Here is a 26,301-nt window from a genome sequence, read left to right on the forward strand (position 1 = left end):
TTCTGGTCACATGATCTCTCCAGCGGCTAGCTTCAGGGGAGAGGAGAGCGCGCATCCAGCTGGAATAGGCTTGCTATGGGGCATCTCCAGTGTCCCTCCTCTCCCCTGAAGCCGCCACTAGAAGACGACCACATGACCAGACCAAAGCACACAGAGAATAGGCAAGTATAAGCGTCTTTCTTTCACAGGGCAATTAGAATAAGATTTAGAAGGGGGCAGGTTTAAGCATGGTTAGGCAATAGCCTGGGATTCCACTTTAACTATAGATACAATGATATTTCCAACCCAGTTTTCACTGACCTCGTATAGCCTTTGTACCAGCCTGGAAGGCAATGTTTGAGGGAAATTTAACATGAAGGCTTGCTGCCTCAACTGCCGCAGTGATGGGACGTACCTGTACAGGAGAGAAAAGGATCACACTGAGTTGGCGGCGAGGATGCACACACACGCTAAGCAGCAGAGGGGCAAAAAGTGAGCAGTCCCCTTCTAAGTGGACAGAACCCTTTCTATATACAGCAAAGAATCAGACAGTATAGAGCTCTGTAATAATCCATATTTTGTATTACATAAAACTGGTATGAAAGAAACAGGAATAATTGGTGTTTAAAAAAAAAAAAAACACCAAAGGGCAAAAGACTAGGCACGGGATATGCCATAGGGTTCCCTATTACTGATTACCATGTCTTGTTCTGCACTGTGCCTGTGTAGTGGTGGACATCTTTGTGGAGACAAGTCTTTAATCCCTCATATCAAAGCTGCCCTCCCTTCCCGATGACTGGTGATCTGACGATTGGGGGAATCCTATTCAAAAAGCATTGGTAGGAGGAAACCAAGATCCCCAGAATAAATTCCCTCTCATCCATTTCCGGGAAATTAAAGTGATACTAAAGTCCGTTTTTTTTTTTGTTAAAAATAATAAGAACATGTTGTACTTACCTGCTCTGTGATGTTGGTTATGCACAGAGCAGGCCAGATCCTCCTCTTGTCCCTCTTCTGTTCTCCTGGCTCCTCCCTCCTGTTGAGTGCCCCCACAGCAAGCAGCTTGCTACAGGGGCACCCAAGCCGAGCCTCAGCGCCATGATGCTGCCACACCCCCTCTCTCTTCATTGGCTCACTGACTTCGATTGCCAGCAGTGGGAGCCAATGGCACTTCGCTGCTGTCTCAGTCAGAGGCAGGAGAGTCCCGAGCAGCCAAGTCCTCTCTTGTACAACAGTGCTTGATAGAGATGGGCTCAGGTAAGTATTAGGGGGGGGGGGGGGGCTGCTGCACACAGAGGTTTATTATCTCAAAGTGGAATTTCAGGCTTTTTTTGTTTATTAAAAGTCAGCAGATGCAAAAAGTGTAGCTGCTGACTTTTAATAAACATTTACCTGCTCCACGGTCCAGCCGCCCGGAGCGTCGCTCCCCTCCTCCGGCACCGTCATAGCCACTGCGGCAGCTTTCGGCTTCACGCGCGCTGCGCGTGCCAGTGGACAGGCAATCTTCTGGGATAGGTCACGTATCCCAGAAGATAGCCGAGAGGGAGGGGCCACCTAGGAGGAGAGGAGTCGCCACCTAGGTGGTCCCGTGGGAGGAAGAGGGACAGGAAGTCCCCTTTAAAAGTACCCCCCCCCCCCCAAAAAAAAAATGACATACCAAATGTGGCATGTAAGGGGTGCGAGAAGTACTTAAAGCGGGAAGTTCCACTTTTAGGTGGAACTCCGCTTTAATGCCCAGAATGCGTAAAAGAAAGAAAAAATCTTCTGCCTTTACAACCACTTAAACTGTGTTTAAAAACATTGGATGAACGTATGGAGGGGTGGTGGCGCTGCCCTACCTGCAACTGGGCACAGCAATAATTGTGAACAGTAACCCAAATGGGTGTGAGGTAACGTGTAGTGGTCAGTACAGTAAGTGAAAACAGACCTGTATTCCGACAAAATATTAAGGTGAAAATACAATATTAAATAAAATTAAATAAAATGCCCCACCACATATATATATGTGTTATGGGGTGGGGGTATATAAAAATATCACTAGTAGGCTAAGAACTAGCCTGTGAAGGTTCCAATGTGCTATAAATATAAATAAATAATACTAATAAAATACGTAAGAATTATACATGTGACAAAAAAGAAGAGCATGTAACAAAAATGCAAAATTGTGGTACTTGTAAAAAATATATATATTGTAATAGTCCAATAGTGTGCTTATATAGTACAGAAAAATATAGTCCAGCAATATGTATGCGGTGAAAAAGCTTATTGCAACAATACTATGAAAAAGGCCATCCAGGGGGTGATAAAGTCCGTGCTGTTATAGGTGCACCTATGAAGGTGAGTGCTCAGGTATACAGTAGTGGAACTTGCACGCAGTGGTCACGGTGCTCCCCCTTATGGGTCCCCACTTACCAGAGGCACTAACCCCTGCAGGGGTAAAGTGCAAGTAGTCAGCCTCGGACGGCTCAGTGGTCTCCCGTAGTTCCTCAGTTATACTTGGGACCTCCTAGATGTAATAGTGGTGTTTTATCCGAATCCAAGGTGGGTAGTTGTTTTTAAAAGCCAGCAGCCCTCCGGAGAAAAAAACACACTGACATAGCGTGGTATGTTGGAATAGGTGCTTGGTTTATTTAGCACTCACAAAGGCATGCAGGGTACATCAAAAATATAATAAAAAATATAATAAAAAATATGAACATAAGAATACGTTTAGAGCGGGGGTGGTTGCTCTAAGGGATAAAAGTTTTAAAACCAAAAAAGATGTCTGTGGAGCAGCTAACAGCCTGTTAGCATGGCTCCGTCGCTGCACTGGGTAAGTCAGGAAGTATCGGCTATCGCCTGGGACCGGCGTGCGTTCCACTGATACTCCAGCTAAAAACCGGAAGTGCGTGCGTGTCTGCGTGTATCCGCAGACACGCACGCACTTCCGGTTTTTAGCTGGAGTATCAGTGGAACGCACGCCGGTCCCAGGCGATAGCCGATACTTCCTGACTTACCCAGTGCAGCGACGGAGCCATGCTAACAGGCTGTTAGCTGCTCCACAGACATCTTTTTTGGTTTAAAACTTTTATCCCTTAGAGCAACCACCCCCGCTCTAAACGTATTCTTATGTTCATATTTTTTATTATATTTTTTATTATATTTTTGATGTACCCTGCATGCCTTTGTGAGTGCTAAATAAACCAAGCACCTATTCCAACATACCACGCTATGTCAGTGTGTTTTTTTCTCCGGAGGGCTGCTGGCTTTTAAAAACAACTACCCACCTTGGATTCGGATAAAACACCACTATTACATCTAGGAGGTCCCAAGTATAACTGAGGAACTACGGGAGACCACTGAGCCGTCCGAGGCTGACTACTTGCACTTTACCCCTGCAGGGGTTAGTGCCTCTGGTAAGTGGGGACCCATAAGGGGGAGCACCGTGACCACTGCGTGCAAGTTCCACTACTGTATACCTGAGCACTCACCTTCATAGGTGCACCTATAACAGCACGGACTTTATCACCCCCTGGATGGCCTTTTTCATAGTATTGTTGCAATAAGCTTTTTCACCGCATACATATTGCTGGACTATATTTTTCTGTACTATATAAGCACACTATTGGACTATTACAATATATATATTTTTTACAAGTACCACAATTTTGCATTTTTGTTACATGCTCTTCTTTTTTGTCACATGTATAATTCTTACGTATTTTATTAGTATTATTTATTTATATTTATAGCACATTGGAACCTTCACAGGCTAGTTCTTAGCCTACTAGTGATATTTTTATATACCCCCACCCCATAACACATATATATATGTGGTGGGGCATTTTATTTAATTTTATTTAATATTGTATTTTCACCTTAATATTTTGTCGGAATACAGGTCTGTTTTCACTTACTGTACTGACCACTACACGTTACCTCACACCCATTTGGGTTACTGTTCACAATTATTGCTGTGCCCAGTTGCAGGTAGGGCAGCGCCACCACCCCTCCATACGTTCATCCAATCTTTTACTATCTCCTATGGGGATTTGTTTTTGGGGGGCTGCAGCCTGATTATTGAATATTTTAATTATTCTGATTATTTTATCTATCGGTTTTCCCGGACTTGATTAGACATCTGTCTAGTATCTACTGTCATATATACTAGCCTGGTCAGATCCTAAGCGCGGATTAACCCCTATCCTACTTGTGTTTAAAAACAGACACACAGGAAGTCATTGGTGGCATGATTTCATATTAGTGTAGCACTAATTCTGAACCGAGGAGCAATTTATTAACATCAATACACACATTAATCTGTCCTATGTTACACAGGCCCTCTTCTACTCTGTCTGTGAACCTTACCAGATATAAACCCATCAGCCATAACTTTATGACCACCCACCTACCATCGTATAGATCCCCCTTTTGCCACCAACTACCCTGACCCATCAAGGCATGGACTCCACTAGCCCTCTGAAGGTATGCTGTGGTATGCTGTGGCATCAAGCTATCAGTAGCAGATCCTGTAAGTTGCGAGGTGGGATGCCGTATAGGACAGACTTTTTGATTGGACTGAGATCTGGAGAATGTGGAGGCCAAGTCAACATCTCAAACTCATTGTATTCCTTAAACAATTCCTGAACTATATGCTGCTGAAAGAGGCCATTGCCATCAGGGAATACCATTTCTATTAAGGGGTGTACTTGGACAGCAACAATGTTTAGGCAGGCGTTGCATATCAAAGTAACATCCACGTGGATGGCAGGACCCAAGGTTTACCAGCATAACATTGCCCAAAGGTTCACGCTGCCTCCACCGGCTTGCCTTTTTCCCATACTGCATCCTGGTGCCATCTTTTCCCCTGGTAAGTAAGGCACACATACCCAACCATCCACATGATGTACCAGAAAACGTGATAAAATCACACCAAGCCACCTTTCATTTCTCTGTGGTCCAGTTCTGATGCACATTGTGGGCGCTTTTGGCTGTGAATATGGGTCAGCATGGGCACCCAGACCCTGTGGCCAAACATCCTCATACACAACAAACTGCAATACCCATTTTTTCTGCTTTTAACAAAACTTCAGGGACAACATGGTTACTTGCTGTGGTTTACGCAGTCATAAAGTTATGTCTGATCAGTGTATCACCACACAAACAGAGCTACTTTACCACATAAATGTACACAATTGAGATCAGTACTTACTGGTCGTTACAAATACAGATGATGGGTCTAACCAGCAAACCACCGTCTTTCTTTTTCTTCTTTGGTATGGCACCTTCAGTAGCGGTGTCTGCCTCTTTCCCATCTTTTCTGTTTACCAAGCTGAGCAGCATGTTAATGGAGATCTACAAACATATTAAAAGATTAATAAACCCAACAATGCAGTTTAAATCAATGGCATGCACAGGATTTCCTCTAGAAAGCCCAAAACCTGAGTAATTAGTGATCGCCATAAGAGTCATGGCTGCTCTTTGGGATATGAAGAATGGGGGGGGGGGGTGCATCTTCCAGTAGTCCGTAAGTATAACTATACGCAAAACGTTTTTCCTGTTTTGGAGAGAGGGGAGATGGATTAGAACACTTGTAAGTTCTTAATGCTGTCTGTGGCCTCCTTAGGGGACTCCCCCTCTCCATGTGTCCCGTTTACCATTATCATTGAAAGTGAAACTAAAACTAAATCCCAAATTCCAGGTTGTCCCCAGAAAACTAATAGAAGAGGAATCTTCCAAGAGGGACCTGGGGGACCCCCAAGAGATTCCCTTAATTTGCAGAGAGTTCCTCTCACTTCCTGTTTGGCTATGGTACTCTATGCAAAAAAATCAAAATAATAAATAAAAAACAAAGAAGTTTTGCCTATAGCTCTACATTAAAGTGATTGTAGTCTCGTTGGGGAAAAAAACAAAACACAACACACAAACATGTTATACTTGCCTGCTCTGTGCAGTTGGTTTTGCAGAGCAGCCACTTCTTCTCTGGTCCCTCTTCTGTGCTCCTAGCCCCTCCTTCCTATCAAGTGCCCCCACAGCAAGCAGCTAGTTATGGGGGCACCCGAGCCGAGTCACAGCTCACTGTGCTCATTCAAACACAGAGCGGCAACCCGGCCCTGCCCCCTCTCTCTCCTGATTGAGCGATTTTAATTGACTGCAGTGGGAGCCAATCGTGCCACGCTGCTGTCTCAGCCAATGAGGAGGGGGGGTCCCGGGCAGCTTAAACACTCCTGCACCATCGCTGGATAAAGACGGGCTCAGGTAAGTATCAGGGGGGCTGCTGCACACAGGTTTTTATCTTAACCACTTTTGGTTGACGGCTACAGCGTGGACCTGAATTGCTGGAAGGCAATCTGTGCCCACTAGTACTGCCTGCCAGTGCCCACCAGTGCAAAAAAGTGCCACCTATCAATGCCCACCTGTGGTGCCAGTGCCTCAGTGTCACCTACCAGTGCTGCCTATCAGTGCTCACCAGTGCCGCCCATCAATGAAGGACAAAAATTACCTGTTTGCAAAATTTTTGTGCAAAATATAAAATGGTTTTGTATTTATTTTTAAAAAATGTGGTCTTTTTAACAAAAAATAAAACCGCAGAGGTGTGGAGTGTCATGCTCGCCCCCTCCCTTGTACTACAGGAGCGTCAGGATGCTCTCTACGTTGCAGATAGAGAAAGGAGCTGTGTGTTAGTGGGCATCCTGACTCTCCTGTAGTCCAAGGGAGGGGGGCGTGCATGACACTACACACCAGGGAGAAAGCCCTGCGTTACTGTGTGGAGTTACAGACAGAAGAACAGGAAGTGAGGATTTCTCAGAAGAAATAAGGACATTTAACCACTAGCCGACCAGCCACCGTCATTATACGGCGGCAGGTCGGCTCTCCTGGGCGAGAGCCCGTAGCTATACGTCCGCTCTTCGAGCAGCCACTAGGGGGCGCGTGCGCGCCGCCGGAGGCGCGCGCGCACGCTCCCCGCTCGCCCCCGACTCCCGTGCGTGTGCCCGGCGGGCGCGATCGCCGCCGGGCACACGGGATCGCTCGTTACAGAGCGGGGACCGGGAGCTGTGTGTGTAAACACACCACTCCCGGTCCTGTCAGCAGGGGAAATGCTGATCTTCGGTTCATACAATGTATGAACCGAAGATCAGTGTTTCCCCTAGTGAGGCCACCACCCCCCCACAGTTAGAACACACCCAGGCATACTTAACCCCTTCCCCGCCCCCTAGTGTTAACCCCTTCACTGCCAGTGGCATTTTTATAGTAATCCAATGCATTTTTATAGCACTGATCGCTATAAAAATGCCAATGGTCCCAAAAATGTGTCAAAAGTGTCCGAAGTGTCCGCCATAATGTCGCAGTAACGAAAAAAAAATCGCTGATCGCCGCCATTACTAGTAAAAAAAATATATTAATAAAAATGCCATAAAAATACCCCCTATTTTGTAAACGCTATAACTTTTGCGCAAACCAATCAATAAACGCTTATTGCGATTTTTTTTTACGAAAAATATGTAGAAGAATACGTATCGGCCTAAACTAAGGAAAAAAAAAGTTTTTTTATATATTTTTGGGGGATATTTATTACAGCAAAAAGTAAAAAATATTAATTTTTTTCAAAATTGTCGCTCTATTTTTGTTTATAGCGCAAAAAATAAAAACCGCAGATGTGATCAAATACCACCAAAAGAAAGCTCTATTTGTGGGAAAAAAAGGACGCCAATTTTGTTTGGGAGCCACGTCGCACGACCGCGCAATTGTCAGTTAAAGCGACGCAGTGCCGAATCGCAAAAAGTGCTCTGGTCTTTGACCAGCAATATGGTCCGGGGGTTAAGTAGTTAAAAGCAAAATGAAAGGATGAGGTAAGTGAAGGAGGACTGCACTAAGGTAAAGGAAGCTATTTAGGAAAAAGAAAATTGTACCTTTACAATCCCTTTAAAGCGGTGGTTCCCCCTAAAACACATTTCTAACAATAGATTCGTAAGACCCGTTACACTGCGGGTAGGCTGGCTTTTTTTTTTTTTTTTCGTACATACCGAGATCTCGGCGTCTCGTCCCTTGGCGGTGGGCGTTCCTATTTGATTGACGTTCCTCGGACGGGCGAATACGTGACGTCACGACTTTCCGACAGAAGCCGAACGCCATTGCGCATGCGCCGTATAGAGTCGGCTCTATACGGCACCTGCGCAGCGACGTTCGGCTTCTTTCGGAAAGTCGTGACGTCACGTATGCGCCCGTCCGAGGAACGTCAATCAACTAGGAACGCCCACTGACAAGGGACGAAACGCCGAGATGTCGGTATGTACAAAAAAAAAAAAAAAAAAAAGCCAGCCTACCCGCAGTGTAACGGGTCTTACGAATCTATTGTTAGAAATGTGTTTTAGGGGGAACCACCCCTTTAAGGACAGTGGTTCCAAGCCTTCTACACTCCAACCAAATTAAAATGCTGCGACATGAGTTGCATTTTAAACACCTACGGCAAACTAGATCTTTTTTTCTCTTTTTAAAGAGAATGCCGCTGTCTCTATACTTACAGTGGGTGCGCCATCAATTTCATCAATAATAAGGCAGTTGGGTCGCTCATCCAATCCCAGAACAGACTTCATTTGAGTCGCGGCTTCTATACGTGTCTTGAAGATATCTGGACTGCGGTCATCACTGGTAAATTAAACAGAAAAGAAAAGGGTTACCTTACTGGTCACCGGCTTACAAGCAGTAATGTTCATCTGTTGCTGAAACTGCACCACACAAGCAAACACTATTTTCTCTGTCAGCACATGTGCACAGCTGTAGCACCCGATTGGCTTACAGTACTAATGCTCCCTGAAATAATATTCAAACTAAGTATCGATCTAATTATTAGGTGGGTGGATATGGATATCCACAAATCGCACTGCAAAGAAAACAATGAAATTTGAACAGGAAAGAGGTGCGATTCCTGTGCGAATTGCATGCAATTCCTCCTGTGTGTGGGTGCGTAGAAAGAGAAAAGCACCATCTAGTGGCCAGTTTATTAAGAATCTTAGAACTCACAATACATATCTGGCCAAACGCAAAATCTGCATAGTGTCCCAGTCCCGCAAATCACAGCCACTGGAGAAGTGGCAGGACCCAGTGAGTATAGAGCGGAAAGTGATGCAAGTTTGGGGGATGGACCGCCTCTACATCTTCTCCATCGGCTGTGATTTGCCATCATCGGCGGGACCAGGACACCTATGCAGTTTCTGCATTTGGCCAAATATGCAGTGCGTTCTAACATTTTTAACAAGCTGCCCACTAGATGGTGCTTTCCCTTTCTAAATACACAGGAGTGGTGGGGGAAATCACATGCCATTCAGACAGGAGTCGCACTGCATTCCTGTTCAAACTGCATGCGGATCTTTGCAGTGCAATTTGTGCCCATTCATTTTGTATTGACGCAAACGGCACCGCAAAGTATCGGTTTTGATGCCGGGAGCGCCGATACTCGCACAAATGCTTGGCACAGATACCGTTATCAGTGCATCTCTAGTGGAAACTGGAGCAGATGAGTAGTACAGGATGGGCAAGGGGGATAGCTCTCCCTGCAGCAGGCAACCACAGAAGCCAAGTGGAAGAGATATCAGATGTTCTGCAACTCATCCTAAATGCATTCCCTGAAGGATGAAATATTACACTTGGGCAGACTAACTCTTTAACCACTTCCATACCAGGCACTTACGCACCTTCCTGCCCAGGCCAATTTTCAGCTTTCAGCACTGTCGCAATTTGAATGACAATTGCGCGGTCATGCTACACTGTACCCAAATTAAATTTTTATAATTTTGTTCCCACAAATAGAACTTTCTTTTGGTGGTATTTGATCACCTCTGCAATTTTTATTTTTTGCGCAACAACTAAAAAGACTGACATTTTTGAAAAAAATTACGTTTTTATTTTTTTCTGTAAATTTTTTTTGTAAATAAGTAAGTTTTCTTCTTCAATTATGGGCACTGATATGGCGGCACTGGTATGCTGCACTGATGGAGTGTAGGCGGCACTTATGGGCACTCCTAGGCGGCACTTATGGGCACTCCTAGGCGGCACTTATGGGCACTCCTAGGCGGCACTTATGGGCACTCCTAGGCGGCACTTATGGGCACTCCTAGGCGGCACTTATGGGCACTCCTAGGCGGCACTTATGGGCACTCCTAGGCGGCACTTATGGGCACTCCTAGGCGGCACTTATGGGCACTGAAAGGTGGGCACTGGGCATAGATGGGCACTAAGGTGGCACTCATGGCATTGCTGGGCATCATTTGTCAGTGCCCATTTGTGGGCACTGATTGGCATCGATTGTGTTAAAAAAAAAAAAAAAATTGTGGCTATTTTTGCTATATTGGGCACTGGGGGGCCCTCCCTGGTGGTCCAGTGTGGGCATCCGAGGGGGGGCTGCGCTGATAAACAATCAGCGCGAACCCCCCCTGTCAGGAGAGCCACCGATCGGCTCTCCTCTACTCGCGTCTTTCAGACGCGAGTGAGGAAGAGCCGATCAACGGCTCTTCCTGTTTACATCGTGATCAGCCGCGGTTGGACACGGCTGATCACGTGGTAAAGAGCCTCTGCCGAAAACTGACACCTCGCATCGCCGCGCGTCCCCACGGGCGCGCGCCGGCATTTAATCCTGTAGGACGTCAATAGACGTCCAGCCAGGATTTCACACCCACTTCCCGGACATCAATTGACTATTGACCGGACGGGAAGTGGTTAAAGCAATAAGTGAGATTTTGGAGGCAGTAAGTTGACTGCTTAGGTTAAAGGGGTTGTAAAGGTAAATATCAAGGTGAAAAAAAACATCTGACAGTACCGCCCCGCCCCCTATAATCTCACAGCATTAAAAACACTCACCTGGCATTCATTTCCACAACATTGTACCCAGCATGCCTTGCTATAACATGAGCCAGAGTGGTTTTCCCGAGACCAGGGGGACCAGTAAGCAATGCAACCTTGAAAGTAATATATATGGTGTGTTTAGTGTCTTAAATATATAATATACATTAATACGGGTACCCCCAAACGCACCATGTTTTGGGAACTTCCTTTAGATAAAATAGCTCTCATCAATACCATGTCATTGATATTGATTTAAAGCAGCTCTGCAAAGTAAAGGAAAATCTGAAAACATGGCCCGTTAGGGGGTACTTGAACACCATTGTGGAGAACCACTGCTATACAGGATATCTGCATAATCTGACAAGATTCTCAAGAGGAGACCTTACTTTCAAATCAGATGCATGGATTGCTAAAGACATCATGAATTCATTTAGTTACCTTGTATTTAGGCCTATTGTGCTGATCTAGTTCTGCCTCCAAAATCTCCTCCGTGATCTGGGCTTTGGTCTTCCACTTGGTCTGCTGCTCCTTCTGTGTTTTGAAGTTTGGTTTTTGCTCAATGATTGGTTTGGCCTTTTTCACAGCTTTCTCCCTTCCAAACACCAACGTATCCCAGAGTTTCAGCCATTTCAATAGGCAACGATTTGTAAACTGAGCCAAGAGGGGGAAAAAATGTAGAACAATTATAGAGCAAAAAATAACAACAGTTACTATATGTATTAACCACATACACAGTTATGAAAGTACAATGTTTTACTTCATAACTGTCCTTTAAAAGGGGTGTTCCAGCCTTTTTTTAAGTTTATTAAAAGTCAGCAGCTACAAAAAGTGTAGCTGCTGGCTTTTAATAAACAGACACTTACCTGCTCCACGGTTCCAGCGACGCGCCGGCCGGGGCTCCGCTCCTCGCCCCCCCCTCTCCATTCCTAGTGTGGGCACCCGGCAGTGACAGCTTTCGGCTTCACGGCCGGGCATCCACTGCGCATGCGCGAGCAGCACTGCGCGAGCGCCGTCCGATTGGACAGGCGCTCGCCTACAGGGAGGGGCTGCAATAAGGCGATTAAGCTAATCGCTTTACCAGCCCCTCGGCGGAAGGAGGAAGTGGGACAGGAAGTCCCACTTCTCCTGAAGCCCCCCCCAAAAAAATGACATGCCAAATATGGCATGTAAGGGGGCAAGGAGTGGGTTAAGCGGAAGTTCCATTTTTAGGTGGAACTCTGCTTTAAGGCTCACGAGGAGGGATAAAATAAATCTCAAAATAGCTAAAATTAATCACCATTCTTAAAGAAAAACACTGCATTCAGCTCCCTCCAGCACCGACCACGAGAGAAGGTCTAGAGCCGTTCCTTTAGCTGTTTACTCAGATTAAACCCCAACTAAAGATTTAACTCCGTTTATAGCAAGATCAAGGATGCAGAAAAAATGCATGGTTCTAAATGTTAAAAAAAAATTCTAATCAGAAATCCTGCACCCAGGCATTCAGTTGCACATAAAGAATGCTGTTCTGAGTGAAAACGGCAGTCCATCACAACCCTTGCCTTAGAACACAAATTGTGAGCACCATCAGTTGCAGAATTGTATTTGTGACTATGCAGGGGGCATGTTGGACCACTGCAGACAGACTACTGCCTTTAAACAGAGAGCAGAGGTCCTTATCTGCTGCTAAATACCGGGACTTAGGCTTTCTACTGTTTCTGGAATAAAAGAAAATTAAAGTAAAAAAAAAAAAAAAAAAAAAAAAAATATGTGCCCTTAACTATAAGCGTAATACTTTAAAAACTACATTTGCTGAAACTCTCACCTCAATAGAGATCATGTGACCAAGTTTGAAGGTTTACAGATTGTGGGCAGGGCTGAAGGAAGCTTGATGTGGATGGAGGAATCCTCCCCGCTGAGCCATTTTATTCCATCAGAGGGAAGACGTCCTCCGCTGTGAGAATACACTGATCAGCGTTGCCGGCTTTAGCCTGCAGCACTGACCGAGTGGGTAAAATCTGACAGGGCGGTTAAAACAGAAGTTGATTGGTAGAGCGACTTCTGTACAACCTCCCTTGCCATACACGGATCGAAATTCAGCCAGTGCCAGCAGGACCGGACAACAAATTTTGATCCATGTAAGGCTGGCTTAAATGACTTGTTTAGTTCACCAGGGATTAAGTCTTTGTGTAATTGAAGCACCAGAATCCCATTACCAAGTTGAGCCAAAGCAGCCAGTCTACCCACTGGTCAAGCAATTTTAAAAATAAATCAGCAAGTCTAGTTGGTTGTGTTTTACTACCGCCAGACATAAAAAAAAAAAAAAAAAAAAGGAAAAGGAAGAAGATTTTTCATCTCACACCTGGAACAATGCAGAGTCAGTCTGAGCAGCACAATGCAGTCTGTCTGGGCGGTGCTCAGCCATTCATAGGCAGTGTGATACATTTGCCTATATGTCTCAGTGTACTGCTCCCTGCTAGCCATGGGTAGAGGTAGAAAGGAATTTCATGTGTGATTCATTCCTCTGACAGGTTATTGACGTGCTAATGTCCCCTCACTATTCTAAAGGTTAATTGATCTATTGTGTTGTGTAAAGAAGATCTGTGTTTACCCTTAAAAGATGTGTATTGTATCATCAGGCTAAATTATTAGAGAAGTATTATGTTAATTATTCTGATTGCTTCAGTGTAGTAATTAACTCCAGTGATGTCTTTATCTAAAGAAATGTGTCTGCATGGTCGGCTCCGACTTGTCTCCTATAATCTGTATGGGAAACCCCACTGTGTGAGGGGGGCGTTCCTAACAGGCTGTAACCACATATAAGCTGAGTTTTTGTGTCAATAAAGTGTCTTGGTTCCAGCATCCAGTCTTGACTCATGTGTGGGGAATCCTGTGATGTTCTTGTATGGAGAGGAGGGAATGCTTGACGGGGATATCATACCGATACCGTCACAAATTGGTTGGCAGCAGCGGGATCTTCCCTTCTACTCTCCTTTACACCCGGATTCCAAGCAGACACTGGAAGAACTACTGGAAGGATTTCTAGCAACAAAACCAAGCGGGTCATCATAGCGGAATCAATGGAGATAGACCAGGAGGACGGGATTGCAGCAACGCCAGCAGTACAAGAGATGGATACACCAGTGATTCAGGAGGAGGAATCGCCAGCCAACAAGCTAATGAGAGAGAATCTAGCGTGGTTCGGCCCGAACCCAACGCCGGATGTGGTGCTGAAAGTGATGGACCTGTTAGTAAACGCAGAACTACAGAAGGCTAAACAAATAAGGGATGCAGAACTACAGAAGGATAAACAAATAAGGGACGCAGAACTACAGTTAAAACTGGCAGCAGTCCAACAAGCAGCCGTACCTTCTCCGAACAGTGAGTACAGCACAGCAGACGCAAGGAAGATTCCGTTTAGCGCTTTTAAAGCTTTTGATGAAAAGGACTGTGAAATTGATAACTACCTGGCGGATTTTGAGCGACAATGTAACCTGCACCGAATAGCTAGAAGAGAGTGGGTTGCAATATTGTCAGGCAAACTGTCAGGCAAAGCTTCTGATGCTTTCCGGACCGTGCCAGATCAGGATATCCATAGCTACGCCAGGGTTAAAGAAGTGCTCCTGGCTCGTTATGCGGTAACTCCAGAGTCCCACCGACAGAGTCCCACCGACAGAAGTTCAGGGACTCACGCAAAACCACGAAAGACTCTTACGCAGAATGGGCATGCCAGTTGTCCCTGTCGGCCTCTAACTGGGTTAACAGCAGCCAGGCCACCACCGCAGAGGACATTTTGCAACTAATGCTCCTGGAGCAATTTTACAATCACATCCAGACGGACGTCAAGGATTGGGTGAGAGATCGCAGGCCCATGACTCTACCAGAGGCCGCGAAGTTGGCGGATGAATATGCGGATACTCGCAAGACAAACCAGGTCACACCACGGGTACAACCCCCACAACCAACGGCGCCCTCACACCCACCAGCCGCTAGATACCAACCGCCTAACAGACCGATGACATATAGCCCTCGCTACCCACGCCAGGAGGACAACGAACAACGCTGCTTCCGGTGCAAACAGTTGGGTCACTTCAAGCAGAATTGCCCCATGAATGACAACACCAGGTCAAATTGGTCTCAACCTGGGTACCGCCCACCAGCAGCAGCCCATTGTGTAGACTCGGCTTGGGATCCCCAGGAGCTGGGTCAGGAAGAACCATTGGGCACCCCTTACGAAGCCCTCATGGTACAATCTGTTATTACGGACAACAGGGAACACCATTGTCAGCTGGTCATGGGCGACAGCCATGAGCCGGAGGGGCCTTGGAGGGAGCTGGGCAGAAAGAGGCACCGCCAGCTACCCTCCAAGAAGAAGAGGTCCTGGAAGTCATATAACCAGCGGACCTGGGAGGAGAAGAAGCGACTGGAGGAGATGGAATCGCAGCGGGCGCCCCAGATGCGGGCCGAGATGTTCGTCAAGGGCCCACCGGTGGCCCCTTCCACCACCACCCAGTTCCTGATGATGAAGGACCACGTGGAAAGCCTGCAGGACATGAGCAAGCAGGATCTGATCCGTGAGTACATAGAGCTGGAGGAGTGGATAAGCCGCATGGAGGAGGAGAACAACCACCTGAGGTCACAGCGGGCTGACCCCCCCAGGCTCCATGAACTGGAGATGGAGCTGGAGAAGCTCAAAGAGGAGAACCGGCGGCTGCGGAGGGAGCAGGGGGTGGCTGACCTTATGGGGCTCTGAGTCCCCTCTTCCCCCCCCCCCCGGACTCTGAGCACCAGTGCTACAGCATTTCAACAAATATAACTTTTTCTTTTTATGAATCTCCTGTGATTGTCACTTCAGAGCCATAACCTGCCCCTCCCATAGCGGGACACCTAGACGGCGGCGCACAGACCCATTCGCTGTCTTCACACTGACTTCTGGTGACTTTGCAGATCGCACAAAGACTTGGGGACTGACCGGCGTGTGATCTGACGACCCGGTGACATACCTGAGTCTGAAGCAGTTGCCAAGGGAGGTCAGTCATGCCAAACGGAGTTAACCTCGGACTAAAAGCTCTAAACCCGTCAACCCTACTGGACCAGGAAAGGTCCAACCGGATTTGCCGGAGCAGGGAGCAAAAAGGGGGGCCATTGTGATACATTTGCCTATATGTCTCAGTGTACTGCTCCCTGCTAGCCATGGGTAGAGGTAGAAAGGAATTTCATGTGTGATTCATTCCTCTGACAGGTTATTGACGTGCTAATGTCCCCTCACTATTCTAAAGGTTAATTGATCTATTGTGTTGTGTAAAGAAGATCTGTGTTTACCCTTAAAAGATGTGTATTGTATCATCAGGCTAAATTATTAGAGAAGTAGTATGTTAATTATTCTGATTGCTTCAGTGTAGTAATTAACTCCAGTGATGTCTTTATCTAAATAAATGTGTCTGCATGGTCGGCTCCGACTTGTCTCCTATAATCTGTATGGGAAACCCCACTGTGTGAGGGGGGCGTTCCTAACAGGCTGTAACCACATATAAGCTGAGTTTTTGTGTCAATAAAGTGTCTTGGTTCCAGCATCCAGTCTTGACTCATGTGTGGGGAATCCTGTGATGTTCTTGTATGGAGAGGAGGGAATGCTTGACGGGGATATCATACCGATACCGTCACAGGCAGCTTTGTATTCTTTAAATACAAGGCTTACCCTGATTGGCCAAGTCATAAATTGTGACATCAGCACGCCTCTACGCATCAGACAAAAAAAGAAGGAAGCTTTGCATTTAAAGAATACAAAGCTGCCTATAAATGGCTGAGCACCGCCCAGACCAACTGCATTGTTCCGGGTGTGAGACGGGAAGTATCTAGCTCACACCTGAAACTCAACACTGTGAAGTATATACAGCGCTTAGGGACATTACAGCAGCTAGTGAAGGAAATTGTTGTTTTGGAAAAGTTTGGTCAAAGCCATTTAAAGAGACAGGAAGCATGGAAATGAGCTTTAAGCAATACATCTTCCTGGTTTAGCGACTCAGCTTTATGTGACAATTCGCTGCCTCCTCATTGGACAGTGATCAGCATCATCAGCTTTTTTTGGCCAAAATGGCAAATCCATAGAGAGGTAAAACAGTAAACACACATTTTTATTTCACCATATGTTTATGGTAGCCATTTGCCAAGATCCCCCCTTTAATTTGAGATGTAACACTTACCGTATTTATCGGCGTATACCGCGCACTTTTTTCCCCTTAAAATAAGGGGAAAATCGTGGGTGCGCGATATACGCCGATACCCGCGCTTAGTTTGAATGCCTGAACCGACATATACCGAGTGCAGTACACTCGGCTACATTCGGCCAGGCCCGGCTTCGCTCGTGCTCACGCATAAACGTCACAAAGCGTGAGCACGAGCGAAGCCGAGCCTGGCCGAATGTAGCCGAGTGTACTGCACTCAGTATATGTCGGCAAAGGCGTTCAAACTGAGCGCGGGAAGCGGCGATTCGACGGGGAGAAAGCGCGGGAGAAGCCGGGAAGACACCACCGAAGCTGCAGACGGACGCCGGACCCGACGAAGCCACCGCGCAAGACCCCAAAACTGTAAGTACTAAAACATTTTTTTTACAGGAATTGCGGGTCCACATTAGGGGTGCGCGCTATACGCCGGAGCGCGCAATACACCGATAAATACGGTATTACTGGTGGCGAGTGCTAAAAATTAAAAATAGGTATATAGTTGAGCTGCACGATTCTGGCTAAAATGAGAAAATCACAATTTTTTTTCTGCTTAGAATAAAGATCACGATTCTCGCAGTAAAAATTATTTCACATTATACAAAAAAAAAAAAACAAGTCCCATGAGGCACAGCAAGACCCTGCCAGCCACAAGCATGACACCCAGAGGCATGATGGGACTTGTAGTTTTGCAACAGCTGGAGGTCCGCTAATTGCATATCCCTGCTCTAGGGTTTCTACAAAAATAAATAATAAAAATAATTATGTAACTATGTAATAATTTTCTAGCAAAAAAAATAAATAAATAAAAGTTATTTTAACTTGAAACCAACAAATATCAGAAAAAAAGGTTTAGTGTTTAAACTTTCTTCATTTAAACACCAAAGTCTATTCCTTTGATCTAAAGTACAAATCGTTACAATGTTTATATTTGGTTCCACTGCTAAAAGAATGTTGTGATACTTTTTTTTTTTTTTTTACTTTTTTCCCCTTTCTTTTGATGGCTGTCGCTTCAGCAGAGTAGAGAGAATTCTCTGCATAGAAATATCGCAAGGAGGGGAAAAAAAATGGTGATAATGATTCTTAATGATTAATCGTGCAGCTCTAGTATATATCATAGTGTGATGTTCAAACAGTCTCACATTTTGCTCTACTGTTTCCAATATAATTCAAAGAAATCAAACTTTATTTTGAATCCAACATAAGAAAAAAAAGCTTACATCATCACTGAGCAGTTCCGTGTAGCACTTCGGGGTATATTTGTCCACCCAGAGGTTATGTTCTGACACCTCATCCTCCTCTTCACCTTCACCGAACTCCAAAGAGTCACTTTCCGTCTCATTAATTTCCGTCATTTGACTTTGGAAACACAACAGGTTACGGCATCAATTGCAAACATACTAAAAGGGCCATCGCTGTTGGTTTCCTCTTACATAAGATAATAGTCTAAATAAACAAGCGTATCCAAAAATATATATATATATATATATATATATATATATATATATATATATATATATATATATATATATATATATATATATATATATATATATATATATATATATATATATATATATATATATATATATATATATATATATTAGTGCTGTCAAGTGATTAAAATGTTTAATCGCGATTAATCGCATTAATGTCATAGTTAACTCACGATTAATCGCGCGATTAAGGAGGTTCACCCTTTAAAACATTTTTTTTTTTGTTTTCTTATTTATTTTATTTTATAATATTAAATTGTGTTTATTTTTTTTTTTACATTTTGATCACTTTTATTGCCGTCACAAGGGATGTAAACATCCCTTGTGACAGCAATAGGTGGTGACAGGTACTCTTTATGGAGGGATCGGGGTCTAAAAGACCTCCGAGCCCTCCTTTGCACTTCAAAGTATTCAGATCGCCGAAAACGGCGATTCTGAATACTGTGTACTTTTTTAAATCCGGCGCCATTGGCAGCCGAGAAACCCGGAAGTGACGTCATGACGCCGCTTCCGTGGTTTCAATGCGGAGACTGAATCAAAGCCGCTTACGGCTTAGTGTCAGTCTCCAACCTGGACACAGAAGGCGGCGGATCTAGGATCGGGTCTCCCGGTGGGACGGGAGGCCCGGTCAGAGCGGCGAAAGGCGGCGGGAGGGGGGGGGGGGGGATGTCCCCTCCCGCTCCTCCGGCATAACAACCGAGCGGCTTTTAGCTACATCGGTTGTTATGTTTGGATAGCCGATCGCCCGCTCTAAACAACGGTACCGGGATGATGCCTGCGGCTGCAGGCATAATCCCGGTATAACCCCCGAACGCCGCCTCGTTAATCGCGCGATAAAAAAATTTACGGCGTTAACATGGGTTTGCGTTAACGCCGTTAATAGCGCGTTTAACTGACAGCACTAATATATATATATATATATATATATATATATATATATATATATATATATATATATATATATACAGGGCTCGACAAATCCCGGGCGCCAGGTCGCCATGGCGACTAGAAATAGGGTCCTGGCGACTTGAATTGGAAGGGGGGCAAAAAAAAAAAAAAAAAAAAAAAAAATTTTTTTTTTTGTGTGAGCTGGGGCCATCTGGTGGTGAGCCGTTGGTATTACAAGTTATTACCACCAGATGTGATCTGGCGCCATCTGGTGGTGGCCGTTGGTATTACAAGCTAAGCATTACAAGTTAAACAGCAATTCTAATGTAATTTTTCACTATTTTCACTGCCATCTTCTTCCCTCTAATTAGAACCCCCAAACATTATATATATTTTTTATCCTAACACCCTAGAGAATAAAATGGTGATCGTTGCAATACTTTCTGTCACGCCGTATTTGCGCAGCGGTCTTACAAGCGCACTTTTTTTGTGAAAAAATTACACTTTTTTAATTAAAAAATAAAACAGTAAAGTTATCCCCATTTTTTTTTTTATATTATGAAAGATAATGTTACGCCGAGTAAATTCATACCCAACATGTCACGCTTCAAAATTGCGTCCGCTCGTGGAATGCCGACAAACTTTTACCCTTTAAAATCTTCATAGGTGACGTTTAAAAAAAATCTACAGGTTGCATGTTTTAAGTTACAGAGGAGGTCTAGGGCTAGAATTATTGCTCGCGCTCTACCAATCGCGGCGATACCTCACGTGTGGTTTGAACACCGTTTACATATGCGGGCGCTGCTCACGTATGTGTTCGCTTCTGCGCGCAAGCTCGTCGGGACGGGGCGCGTTTTCTGGCTCCTAACTTTTTTACCTGGCTCCTAGATTCCAAGCAAATTTGTCAACCCCTGATATATATATATATAAAAAAAAGGGAAGATTCTTTCATTTTTGGCAGTATGACACAATACAGTTCCCAGGAATGTGGCGGGGCCATATGTGGTAATTTCCACAACTGTAATTTAGAAGAATCTCTCACCGAACTTCATATCTGCAGGCACTATGGAATAACTAAATTATAGGGTTTTGGGTAGAGTAAGGGAGGGTTATAACCCCTGTCAGATCCCCCCGCCATCTGTGTGCCATTGTGAAGATTTCCCTTCACTTCCTGTCCCATAGCTAAAACAGGAAGTGAGAGGAAATCTCGGCAAATTAAGGGAATTCCTTGGGGATTAGATTACGGTACTTCAGACTGACCCCTTTTTCAGGTATAGCAAAAACAGGTAATGTAAAAACATTAAAAACAAGTGCCTATACGGTGAGCCATGACTAAGCACTAAGGCCGCTTTCACATTGGGCAGCGGAGGTGCGGTGACGGTACAGCCACGCTATTTTTAGCGACGCTATACCGACGTATTTACCGCGATATTCGGGCGCTAGCCGTGAGGTTTTAACCCCCGCTAGCAGCCGGAAAAGGGTTAATACCGCGGTTTCCTATTGATTTCAATGGGAAGGCGCGGTATAGGAGCGGTAAACACCCCGCTCCTATACCGCTCCAAAGATGCGGCTAGCAGGACTTTTGGAGCGGTCCTGCTACCGCACCGCTTCAGTGTGAAAGCCTTCGGGCTTTCACATTGAAGCCTGCAGGGAATGATTTTTTTTTATACGGTATAGCAGCGCTATTTTTAGCGCTGTACCGCATGAAAAACGCCTCAATGGAGTGTGAAACGCATAGGCTGTTTTCCCTGTGTTCTGCTTGTTTTGTAGTGCATCTTTTATCTATTTTTTACAATAAAGACAACCTTATGTTTTTTTTGTTGGAGTGCGGCTGTCCATCACGTCTTTCCTTATATCAATTGCTTCGTGCATTGCCAGCACCCTGGATTTCCTGAACTGCTGCTGATTTTCCCAACACACCCACCTGTAGCGGTTACTCTCTTTCCTTCTATACGGTTTAAAGCGGGGGTTCACCCGTACATAACACATTTTCCCCTTAGATGAATGCTCATTTTCTCTAGGGGAATCGGCTAGTTGTTTTAAAATATGAGCTGTACTTACCGTTTACGAGATGCATCTTCTCCGCCGCTTCCGGGTATGGGCTGCGGGACTGGGCGTTCCTATTTTGATTGACAGTCTTCCGACAGGCTTCCGACGGTCGCATCCATCGCGTCACGATTTTCCGAAAGAAGCCGAACGTCGGTGCGCAGGCGCAGTATAGAGCCGCACCGACGTTCGGCTTCTTTCGGCTACTAGTGACGCGATGGATGCGACCGTCGGAAGCCTCTCGGAAGACTGTCAATCAAGAAGGAACGCCCGCTCCCGAAGACCCATACCCGGAAGCGACGGAGAAGATGCATCTCGAAAACGGTAAGTACAGCTCATATTTTAAAACAACTAGCCGATTCCCCTAGACAAAACGAGCAGGAATCTAAGGGGAAAAGGGAAAAAAAAAAATCATTGGGTGAACTCCCGCTTTAAGCTACTGTAATACACCGTCTCATCCTGCTCTGCACATGCTCAGTTGCTCTCCATTTTAAAGACACTGCCAAGTTTGTAGAGGCCGATCTGACAGCCTCAAAGTGGAATTAAACCCCCCTAGCCTTTATAGTCAAGGAAGCTGCTTCTGTTTGATCAGCAACTGCCATGGTGCTGCATGTGTCATCAGTTATGACACCAGCCATTTGATGACAGTTTGGTTGAGCACACGTCGGGAACCTATTCCATTTGACTGTCCTATTATTTGTATTTTTGTACTATCACTCTCGAATTTTACTGTTTTTATTTTGGTGTTCAAAATAAAAATATTTTATTATAATCTACTCAATATATGACATTTTTTGCACCCAAATATCCAATTTTTTCCTTCTTTGTTTCTATAGTATTGGGGATTTGGTGATATATATATATATATATATATATATATATATATATATATATATATATATATATATATATATATATATATATATATATATATATATATATATATAATTTGGGTTTATCCACAACTACAAAAACTAATCCCACACAAGTAAATGTGACAGTTTGCATTTCCAATTTTTCAGGAATGTAATTTTTTTTTTCCAACAAGTAAATCGATGGGTTTAGTTCTGCTTTAAGATTCACTGCTGGGGGCATTGCAGACAAATAACGGAGTGCCCACAGCCTGGCCACAGTTCCACTTTTACCTCACTTTGACAGAAGCTGTCAGTTATTCACTCACCTGCTCAACAACTCCGTGAGCCGCTGAGACTCTTCCAACACCTGCCGCCGACGCTAGAAGACAGAATTTTTGTATATATTAAAAAGAGATCGTGGATTAAGCGCACAACTAAGGAAGAGATACAGGTACAGTTTACCAGCACTAAACAGCAAACAATATAGGAACAAGTGTGATGCCTACAGAAGGGGGTGTATTCGATGCCTAAGGTTCTTCTAAAAACAGGAGTTAGGGCCGGTTGCCACTGGTGCGATGTCAGAGATCGGATGTGATTGGCACCGCACTGCAGTGAAAAAAAAATCACATGCGATCTCTGTGCGATGCGATTTCAGCCATAAAGATCGTATGGCTGAATTTGCATCAAACTCGCACAGGACCCTTTTTTGTTCACAGCAGAATCGGATTGCTTGGGTGTTCATACCCATGCGATCCGATTCCTGTCCGAGTTTGCAGATTGCACTGCGATATGCCAATTGATTTGGCGGTGTCATTCACTTTTAACCGACACTCCCAGCAGTTCGCATAGGGCAGTGTGAACTGCCGCAGGGAAATATGCGATGAGGGAATCCGCAGAGTTCCTGCATCGCTGCAGTGTGAACCGGCCGTAAGGCTGCATTCACACCTGAGCGTTTTGTCGCCTGAAGCGCGACGCTCAAAAACACTAGAGGGGAAAAAAGGGGATTTTAATACAGCTTACCTGTAAAATCCTTTTCTTGGAAGTACATCACGGGACACAGAGCGGCATATTCATTACTATGTGGGTTATATGGAGTACCTTCAGGTGATGGACACTGGCAATCTCAAACAGGAAGTCCCCTCCCTATATAACCCCCTCCCATAGGAGGAGTACCTCAGTTTTGTAGCAAGCAGTATGCCTCCCAAAATGGTCCCTATAAGAGGGGTGGGAGCTCTGTGTCCCGTGATGTACTTCCAAGAAAAGGATTTTACAGGTAAGCTGTATTAAAAATCCCCTTTTCTTTCTCGTACATCACGGGACACAGAGCGGCATATTCATTACTATGTGGGATGTCCCAAAGCAATGCTTTAATGAGGGGAGGGAGACATCTTTCCAAGACAACAGGATTTAATTAGAGGTACACTCTAAAATAATAATAATAAATCCAACTTAGTCAAAAAAAAAAAGAATAAATTTAAATGTAAATTTAAATCAAGGGTGCCCCCGATTCCGAGGGTCTTAAATCGCAGCCTGCAGCACTGCCTGCCCAAAGGCTGTATCAGTATTCCTTCTTACGTCCAACTGGTAGAACTTTGTAAACGTGTGGACTGAAGACCAGGTTGCCGCCTTGCATATTTGAGCCATAGAGATCTGATGGTGTGCTGCCCAGGAGGCGCCCATGGCCCTGGTAGAATGAGCCTTTATTGATAAAGGAGGAGGCAACCTCTTCAAGCCGTAGGCCTGAGTAATTAACTGTCTAATCCACCTCGAGATGGTGGATCTTGCAGCCGCCTGCCCCTTCTTGGGCCCGTCCGGCAAAATGAACAACACCTCTGTTTTCCGAATCTTCTCTGTAGCTTTAAGATAGGCCTTCATGGCCCTGACAATATCTAGGGTATGCAGCAACCCTTCTTCTCTAGACGTAGGTTTCGGAAAGAAGGAAGGTAGAATCAAATCCTGGTTTAGGTGAAAACCGGATATAACCTTCGGCAGAAAAGAAGGATGAGGACGGAGAACCACCCTATCCTTATGCAGAATAAGATATGGTTCCTTACAAGATAAGGCAGCCAATTCTGACACTCTCCTGGCTGAAACTATGGCAACCAGAAATACCAATTTCCTTGTTAGTAAAACCAAAGGAATCTCAGCCAAAGGCTCAAAGGGTTGCTTCTGCAAAGCTGATAGAACAAGATTTAAGTCCCACGGACAAATTGGCGACTTGATCGGAGGATTAATACGCAAGACCCCCTGAATGAAGGTCTTAACCAGCGAGTGGGTGGCCAACGGCCTCTGAAACCACACTGACAGAGCTGAAATCTGTCCCTTAATTGTGCTTAATGCCAGGCCTTTATCCACTCCCAGCTGGAGAAAACTTAACACTCCATCAATGGTATACTTGCGAGGAAGCCATTTCTTGGACTCACACCAGCCTACATAGGCCCTCCAAACCCTGTAATAAATTATTCTGGAGACCGGCTTTCTAGCCCTGATCAGGGTAGAGATAACCTGTTTAGACAGACCTCTACCCCTGAGAATCAGGGATTCAGCCGCCAGGCCGTCAAATTTAGACGCCGTAATGCAGGGTGGAGGATCGGGCCTTGAGAGAGTAGGTCTGGTCGTAGAGGAAGAGTCCAAGGGTCCTCTACTGCCATCCTCAAGACTAGTGAGTACCATGCCCTCCGGGGCCACGCTGGAGCAACCAGGATTACTGGCTTGTGCTCCATCCTTATCCTGCGCAGCAGGCGGGGTAGTAACTGGAGAGGGGGAAAAGCATAAAGGAGTTTGAACTGATGCCAAGGGCAAACTAACGCATCGGTTCCGCAGGCCATCGGGTCCCTTGTGCGGGACATGAACCTGTCTAGCTTCTTGTTGAACCTCGATGCCATGACATCCACGTCTGGCACACCCCACCTTTGGCAGATTGTCTGAAAAACCTGGGGATGTAGAGACCATTCCCCTGGCGACATAGTTTGGCGACTTAAGAAGTCTGCCTGCAGGTTGTCCACTCCGGGAATGAATATTGCCGATATGCAGGGCACATGAGCCTCTGCCCACAGAACAATCAAGCTCACTTCCTTCTGAGCGGCCTGACTCTTGGTTCCCCCTTGGTGGTTTATATATGCCACAGCCGTGGCATTGTCTGATTGTATTCTCACCGGGAATCCCTTCAATTTGGATGTCCATGCCAGGAGGGCTAGCCGAGCAGCTCTGAGCTCCAGGATATTGATGGGCAGCTGCTTCTCCGCCGCTGCCCAAGTACCTTGGCGAGTGTAACCATCCAAGACCGCTCCCCAGCCTTTTAGGCTGGCATCTGTGGTCACTATCTTCCAGGCTATGGGGCTGAAGGATTTCCCTTTCAGCAGATTCTGAGGGTTTAACCACCAGCACAGACTTTGCCGGGGCTCTTGATGATAGAGCTAAAGGAAACTCCAAGGCCTGTGCTTTCCCGCTCTAAGCCGCCAGAATGGCTGCTTGAAGGATGCGAGTATGGCTCTGTGCGTAAGGTACTCGAACGTAGCCACCAGCTTGCCTAGTAAACGCATACATAGGCGAATAGTTGGTTCTTTTTTGCTTAGAACCAGCTGAATCAACTCCTTGATAGCTTTGACCTTTACCAGGGGTAAAAATACTCTTTGCTGAGCTGTATTTAACCTCATGCCGAGATATTCCAACTGTTTTGTTGGTTGAAATGCTGATTTTTCTCGGTTTAAGACCCAGCCGAAACTCTCGAGGTATTGACCCGTGAGGGCAACCGCTTGCTCCAGGCAAGCCGGTGAGTGATCTATGATCAAAAGATCGTCCAAGTATGCTAGGACCGTGACCCCTTGGATTCTTAGATTGGCTAAAATTGGAGCTAGAACCTTCGTAAACACCCGGGGGGCCGTAGCCAGCCCGAAAGGAAGTGCCACAAACTGGAAGTGACGCTGAGCCACCGAGAAGCGTAAAAATCTTTGATGTGGCTGAAAGATCGGTATATGAAGGTAAGCGTCCTTTATGTCTATGGAAGCTAGAAAGTCGTCCTTC

General features: G+C 45.4%; 1 protein-coding gene across 4 annotated transcripts in view; it reads right to left on the reverse strand.

Moving 5' to 3' along the window:
* CHTF18 (chromosome transmission fidelity factor 18) overlaps positions 1-26,301 on the reverse strand; it is a 90,787-nt gene that overhangs the window by 49,304 nt on the left and 15,182 nt on the right. For all 4 annotated transcript variants that reach the window (XM_040356454.1, XM_040356452.1, XM_040356450.1 and 1 more), the window contains exons 6-12: positions 22,605-22,657; positions 18,215-18,353; positions 11,236-11,448; positions 10,813-10,910; positions 8,481-8,604; positions 5,171-5,313; positions 301-394 (exon numbers count right to left, since the gene is read on the reverse strand). In XM_040356454.1, the coding sequence (XP_040212388.1) occupies positions 301-394; positions 5,171-5,313; positions 8,481-8,604; positions 10,813-10,910; positions 11,236-11,448; positions 18,215-18,353; positions 22,605-22,657 (864 nt within the window). The remainder of the gene's footprint in view (positions 1-300; positions 395-5,170; positions 5,314-8,480; positions 8,605-10,812; positions 10,911-11,235; positions 11,449-18,214; positions 18,354-22,604; positions 22,658-26,301) is intronic.

This window comes from Rana temporaria, chromosome 6 (genome assembly GCF_905171775.1).
Source record: "Rana temporaria chromosome 6, aRanTem1.1, whole genome shotgun sequence".
Lineage (NCBI taxonomy): Eukaryota > Metazoa > Chordata > Amphibia > Anura > Ranidae > Rana > Rana temporaria.